Source organism: Talpa occidentalis, unplaced genomic scaffold, assembly GCF_014898055.3.
Source record: "Talpa occidentalis isolate TD23 unplaced genomic scaffold, MPIMG_talOcc4v2.1 talOcc4.2, whole genome shotgun sequence".
NCBI classification, from domain to species: Eukaryota; Metazoa; Chordata; class Mammalia; order Eulipotyphla; family Talpidae; genus Talpa; species Talpa occidentalis.
Genome location: NW_023602073.1, coordinates 42,619,141 through 42,626,058, shown reverse-complemented (window position 1 = coordinate 42,626,058; position 6,918 = coordinate 42,619,141). Strand labels below are relative to the sequence as shown.

At 51.4% G+C, this 6,918-nt stretch overlaps 1 protein-coding gene across 2 annotated transcripts; it reads right to left on the bottom strand.

Annotated features, from left to right (window-relative positions):
* Nucleotides 1–459: 459 nt before the first annotated feature.
* Nucleotides 460–2,368, bottom strand: LOC119252096 (ribonuclease P protein subunit p21-like). 2 transcript variants are annotated; one of them, XM_037519300.2, is made up of 5 exons: nt 2,293–2,368; nt 2,123–2,223; nt 1,955–2,037; nt 757–882; nt 460–617 (listed from the first exon to the last, which is right to left on the bottom strand). In XM_037519300.2, the coding sequence occupies exons 1-5, from the start codon at nt 2,347–2,349 to the stop codon at nt 520–522; spliced, it is 465 nt and encodes a 154-aa protein (XP_037375197.1). In that variant the 5' UTR covers nt 2,350–2,368; the 3' UTR covers nt 460–519. The 2 variants fall into 2 exon arrangements, with proteins under 2 accessions (XP_037375197.1, XP_037375196.1); XM_037519299.2 differs by having other exon boundaries at nt 2,123–2,368.
* Nucleotides 2,369–6,918: the final 4,550 nt, after the last annotated feature.

The window sequence follows — 6,918 nt, the reverse complement described above, 5'->3', positions numbered from 1 at the left end:
GAGGCCCTCTCTAGCATCCTTTCTTAAGCTTCCTTGACCTTATTAGTTCAGGTTTGTATTATTTCCCTTATTAGAATTTTATAGATGAAAACTGAGCTTGGGGAAAGATGAACTCTGAGTGGGTCTGGAGGATTTGAAGTCCTTCCCCGCAACTTCTTTTCCTCATTTAAAAACAGCCTAAGTTGCATCGGCCCAGACTCTTAAGTCAACAACTAGAGTTGCCATGTGGTGGAATGCCCTAAGGCAGCTTCCACCATAGGCAGGAAATGTCCCACAGAAGCAGGGAAGAGTATTTGAGTCAGGGTCCTGGAAATGGGAGCTGCCCAGTGAGACCCACTGGTTTATGGTAATCAGTATCTCCCTGAATATGGGAGTATGAGAATGGTAAAGATGAAGAACAAAAAACTAAGGGGACGTTACAGATAGAAACCGAGGAAAATAGAAGAGCTGAAATACTCACAGAACAGAATCATACAAAGCGAAACAATTAAACTTTATTTGGGAAACAGGGTGACTTAATCACTGGTGATTGGTGCTTTGAGGCTGCACTTTCTCCTCAGGAAGGTGGCCTGGAATGGGGTGGGCTGTGTTCGGCAGAGGCTGTGCTGGTCTGGGATCTAGGTAGACAAGCAGAATTAGAGCTGAAGGCTTTGGCATCTCTCACACCAGCCCAGAACTCGTCTATGCTCTTCAGCTATATCCCCCATCATCCTTAGCCACTGGGTATATCCCCCATTCTCCTCTACCACCTCTCACCTGCTTGGTTTCCCAGCTGGGCCTCAGGCCGGTCTCCCCAGAGCACATATCCAGGATTGTTAAGGAACCGCTGGCTTCGCTGGCATGTCAGGCAGGTCTGCACTGTCCAGCGCTGTCCCCTGCTGCCTGGAGTGAAGGGCAGGAAAAAAAGAGTGCCAGGAACAAAGCTCTCCTTTTAGGACGAAAAACGGTCTCTACATTCAGTTTTGCCTCCATTGCTTTCCAGCAGGAATTCCATCCCTTCCCTAATGGAAGCAAATTCCATGGGATTAACCACCCCTCCGTTGTGCCAATTTTGCCAGTTTCTTGGCAGTCTTTGAGATAAAGCCCAAACTCCTTCACAAGACTTTTTTTTTTTTTTTGATAGAGGCATGTTTTATTTATTTATTTATACACTGGGTACAGTCAGAAGCGCGGGAGGGTGAGAGAATTCACCAGAGCCAGAGCGGGGAGCAGAGCAGGCAGAAGGACCGAAGTACACTGCTGAGGGGAGCAGCGGGCGGCAGGAGAGGTCTGTGCGCCATGTGGGACTCTCCTCCGGTGGCCGGGGAGCAGCCGGGGATCGAACCGGCGCCACAGAAGCCGTTCACAAGTCTTTTTAAGATCGGTCGTTTCCTTCTTCAGCTTCAAGTCTTGCCCCTGCCTACCTCAAACTCCAGCCTCCTGAATTCTTATTTCCTTGTGACAGCCCAAGTTTCTGAGTCTTCACACATTCCTAGAATTTCCATCTCCTACTGCCTTTAGTTAACATGAACCTCACCACCGCTAGCATAAAGTAACACAGCATTCTACTCCCCCAACCCCTTAAAGCATTTCCGACACTCTTTTAATTATTTCTACTTTAGTCTGTCCCCTAAGACTATAATTTCCACGGAAAAAGTGAATCCAGCATAAGACTTGACACATCTTAAAAAGCCCTGTTGAGTGAGTGGGGTGAATGGAGCGGGTGAGGGAATCCTGTCCTCCAAGGGACAAATCACACGCGTCTAGGTGAGCGCGGAGGCAACACCCCTGCTCACCTACTCAAGCAGGGAGTAACAGTCAGGCTCCAACCTTAGTCTGTGCGAGGGCAGTTAGCACAGCTGGAGAAAAGCCTGCTCGCGCAAATCCCTCGCCACCGCCCAGGTGAATCCGGGCCGGGGCCGCTTGGCCGCCCCCTGGTCCCCAACCCCGGTGCCCTCTCGGCAGAAGCACTCACGTCTCTGGCGCTGGGTGCAGGTCAGGCCCGGGACGAGCAGGGACGAGCAGCCGCGGCAGAGGGTCCTCTTCACCGAGGGGTCTCTGGGGGTGCAGAGGGAAGGTGTCCAGGCGCCCGCGCCCCCTCGCGCGTTCTCCCCTCCCGCCCGCCGGGCTCGGGCCGCCTCACCGCCGCAGGACGAGCCGCTTCGCGATGGTCCTCTCCGTGTGGCAGTAGAACCTCGCCAGCGCCTGGTTCTCGGGGTCCTGCGCAAGGACGCAGTGGGCGGCCTGGGGACGGCGAGCAGTCAGCGCGGGCCCCGCCGCAGCGATCGCCCCAGCGCACCCGACGCGGCTCACCTGGTACAGGAAGCTGAGCCTCTGGAAGGCCTCCCGGTCCTTCACCGGCCCCGCCATGCGCGCCGCTAGGAGGGTCTCAGGCCCCGCCCCTCGGGCGGCCCCGCCCCGGCGCCCACGCAAAGCCTCCCGGGAAGTGTAGTTCCTGGGCCCAGACGCGTTTGAAGGTCTTACTCTGGCGCCACCCCCAGGACAGAGGTCTTTGAGTTTTGGGTCTTTACAGACTTCTAGTTTATACTAGAGAATGGAGCAGCTAGTGAAGCAGGAGAGGATCTTAACCTGGTAAAGTATCTTCAAGACACAAGACTGCTGTCTTTATGCAGGTAGGTTGTTAAGGATGGTTTAGTGGAATTTATATCCAGCTCGATCTTCCACCCTACTCTCCTGAAGCCAAGGGTGCATGCCTGAAAGATCTGCAGACAGAAGGAAGAGATTACACACTATAAAAAGTACTGGTACCAGGGGGAGAGAAAAGAAGGATACCGGCCCTCAGAAAGCACAACTTACTTCCACTCTTCCACTTACTAAGAAAAAAAAAAAAAACACACTTCCTTTTTTGCAGTGCTGGACACAGTAGTGATCCTCAGATTCCTGATCGCAGGTTCTAGAGCACAGAAACCTCTACTCCTGCCCCTGAAACTACATGCCACCCCAACAATCATAGCCCCCCTTTCCCACCCTATGATCAGTGTCTCCCATTTGCTCCATTTGGCACCTGTATTTACCTCTGCTTCCCAGTTAGTGACCACGTTTCTGAGGACAGCAGTAGAGGGATGTGAACTGGAGGGGCAGAACATAAATGAATCCTGAGTCAAGGAGAAGAGGGAAGCATGTCAGAAGCTGAGGCCTGTCCCTGTCCTCAAACCCATCACAATTAGCAGAGAACCAGGCTTGCCACCAGGAAGACATTGTTGGGACCTCCTCTAGGATGGGTTTTATAATGGTCACTAGACTCAAGAGGTTTAAAATGCAGATTCCCAAGCCCCAGACCTATCAGTAACTGAAGGTGAGTACCCCAAAAAATGCATTTTTAATACCCAGTGATCACTACACATCACCAAAAGCCGCTATCAAATTACCACACAACAGAGATCACTTCAGTGGATCCTTTGTTCCATATTATGTTTACCCATCAGAGCTTCTTGCCACAAAGAACCACAGTCAAGGCACAAAGGTAAGAGGAGAGTCTGGACAAAGTCTATTGAGGTGGCAGGAGGAACTGAAATGTCCTCAAGGAACTATAGTTTATTCAGTTTCTTATCCCAATCTTTTGCGGACCCCTGATTACCCAAGTAGCAGATAGTCCAGTCATTTTGATTTGGTTTGGCATGCATCGCTTTACCGTTTTTTGACAACATATGTACCCTACAGGTTGTTTTGGCCTAACATTAAAATGCTTTATATTCTCTGATAGGGGAAATGGCAGAAGGTGAAGTGTGGCAACAAACAAGGGACAGGCTCCCCAAAAGGCTAGTTCCAGGCCGAGTGCACACTGGCAAAAGGAAGCTGCCTCTCTAGCCCTTCCCTATATACACCCCCTCCACTTTCCTGTCTTGAGGGTGAGGAAGACTATTTCCTTTCTCCCTTTCTGGCTTACACACCTTTCCCAGGTAACAAGGCTGACAATTGGGCTGACTTAGTACCATTCTTTAAGGCCAGGGCTTTGGATAGAAATTTTTCTTTTCCTCTAACACCTGACTTCTCCTTTCCAAGTTCCCTTGGGAAAACTGTGAAGGGAAGACATTTCTTGCAGGATCTCTGATACATTGCTCCCCATTCTGTCCTCCCTGCAGCCTGGGCAGAAAAACGTGGTTACAAGACAGCCAAGGCGGCGCGGAATGACGTGTACAGAGCGGCCAACAGCCTCCTGTGTCTGGCACTGGATGGCCGCCTCAGCCTGTGTTTTCAACCCCTGGGCCACAGTGATCAGAAAGGTCAGGCCTCTGTGTTCTTCCCCAACCCCTGCTGTGATATGGCCCCCCCTCCCCGGGCTTTGTGGCCACTCAGTGAGGGCCAAACCTGGCTTCTGTACTTGTTGGCCAACTCAGTTACTGAGCATCTCTCAGGTGGTTTCCTCATGTGCAAAACCAGGGTGCTAGTTGCCCACTGGCGAGTTAAGGTGTGCAGAGCTTCTGGTCATTGCCCAGCACGCGGGAGCATGGGGGAGCGAATGGATGAATGAATGGACGAACAAATGAATGCCAGCAGCTATAAAAATTATGTTACCCATCATCGTTGCCTTTCCCCTGTTTTTGTCTGTCTTGGTCAGTAGTTCCTTGCTTAAAACCCTTCCATTCCTTCTCTTGTTCTGCTTCCGCAGGCACCTGGGAGTCCCATCCGGAGACCACGGAACTGGTGGTTTTGCAGGGCAGAGTGGGGCCGGCAGGTGACGAGGAGGAGGAGGAAGAGGAAGAGCTGAGCAGCTCCTGTGAGGAGGAGGGAGAGGAGGATCGGGATGCAGGTGAGGAGGGGGAAGGGGATGAGGACACCCCAACCTCAGCTCCCGGGTCCAGCCTGGCAGCCCGAAACCCTTTTGCTCTGCTGGGCGAGGACGAGTGCTGAGGGCCCGCCCCACGCTGTCTTCCCCATCCACTGTCTTTGCTTTTGGACTGACCTGGGGTGTCTCCCCTCTGCGGCCCCAGTTGTGAATAAAGATTGTCTGCTTTGTAGCCCCTTCCCCAGATGGACTGGGAGACAGCGGCTGTTTCAGCCGACCGCTGTGGGAGGCTTCTCTCCTTCTGTTTTCCTGCAGCCGCTTTGCTAAGAAGTTCTGTTTGGAGTTCATGCAGTGGGCGCTGAGACCCGCTTCCCCTGCTCACCTCCCATTGCACCTTAGGAGTCCATATCTCCGCGGGGAGGGGAGATCACCTCAGGCCTTTGCAACCTTGGTCTAAATCCATCCCCTTTGTGGCATTCCCTCTGGGATTGGAGCAGCCTTGTGCGCCCCCTGCTGCCAGACCCGGGTTATACCAGTAGCTTCTGGAGAAGAAGCATTAAGGGAAATTGTCCTAGGTTGATGTCTCCAAGTGAGATGTTTACAGGATTTATTTAAATTCAACAAACATTTCTTGTGGGTCTCTTGTGTGCCTGGACCTGTGCTAAGCACTGAGCATATAAAGATGTGCGTACAGGGCCTGATGTAAATTTGCATCCTGGCCATGATCACACCGAACTCAGACACCCAGGTTTTGGGATTAAGACGGGTGTGTAATGTTCTCCAAATAGTTGGGGCCCATACTATATAATTCTAGAACTTCCTGTTGATGGGAATATTTACTTTAAGACTAAATGCTTGTAAAAATGATTAAATGTGTACAAGTAGAGTGTTAATTACTGCAAACAGCTAGTGTGCACATTGATGGTTAGAACAGAGCACATGTTAAGTACACTGTGGTGTTTGCATATTTAAAATCCCAAGCACACTAAGGATGTGAGATTCAATCAGGAGGCACAGAGCTAGCTCCTGTGTCCATCTGGCCTGGTTTGGGATGGAGCCAAGGTGACCCAGCACAGGGTCTGACCTATTGTAGAGTGTCATGTGCATTTCAGCAGAGATCAGATTTATTTATATATTTATTTTAAAAATTTTATTTTGTGTATAAGAACTGGGATATAGGCCAGGGGTGCCAGGGTGGGGGATGTCATGGTGGGGGTGGTAAAGAATTCACTAGAGACAGAGTGAAGAGCAGAATAGGTGGATCTACTGAAATACACTGCTGAGGGGAGTAGCGGGTGAGGCAGTGGTGTCTGCCATGTGGGTCACCTCTCTGGCCATGGATGGAACTCAGGCCTTAGTAGTGATAGCACTGAGACTTAACCCCTAGGCCAGCAGGGAGGCCCCAGCAGTCATCTTTCTAGTGAGTCGGGTATTTTGCTGTGTTTCTTCCTTGACAAGCAAGCGGCTGCCTTCCAAGATTTAATTTTTGGAGAAAAGGGAGAATGTGGACTTTGTTTTATCAGCTGCCACAGGGTGGACTGGATTAGGTGGTAGCCAAAAGCATTGGACGGGTTGACTAGTAGGTGTGGGAGTGAGGGGAGAGGGGGCACTGGATTCCTTCTCTTCACACTGTAGCATCCCTTTCAGGTCTGGGTCACTGGGCGGTGTCTGTAAGGCCAGCAGAGGTGCTATCCACCCAGGAACAAGGACAGACAGATGTTTGGGCCACACCTTCCCTGAAGCTACTCCCTCTAGGCCCCAGCGAGGACGTGTCTTGCAATTGTCTAAGCCTAAATACTATTGTTAGGGGGAAAGGATGTCCTGAGATAATCTCATACAGGCTTTGTGGACTCCACCCCCACTCCAGACTAAAGCCATCAGGACATTGGGAAAGACAAATCCCATCACCACCAAGGGGAGGGTGGCTGGGACCTGAGGGTGGAGTTGGGCAGCCAGGTTGGATATAAAAACCAAACACGTGGGCCTTGCTCGCTCTCTGGCTCGCGATCGCTTGCCTCCTGGCTTCACCGCTCCTGGCTGGCGGCCAACTCTGAGAGCGCCATTTTGGGATTCCTGATCGGCGGATGGGGTAGGACTCATTTAAAACTTTGTCTCCCACTTTTCTCCCAGAGCTGTACATTTCCTCATTTCCCTTTCCCTTGTAAATAAACCTTTTATTAACCTTTCACGTG

Bases quoted from the DNA above. Each gene is read 5' to 3' on its own strand.
- LOC119252096 (XM_037519299.2), bottom strand. From the start codon at position 2,349: ATGGCGGGGCCGGTGAAGGACCGGGAGGCCTTCCAGAGGCTCAGCTTC. The intron at 883-1,954 runs GTGAGTGCTTCT...CCTTCACTCCAG, and splicing joins CTGCACCCAGCGCCAGAGAC to GCAGCAGGGGACAGCGCTGG. The intron at 618-756 runs GTGAGAGGTGGT...TTGTCTACCTAG, and splicing joins CCAGCTGGGAAACCAAGCAG to ATCCCAGACCAGCACAGCCT.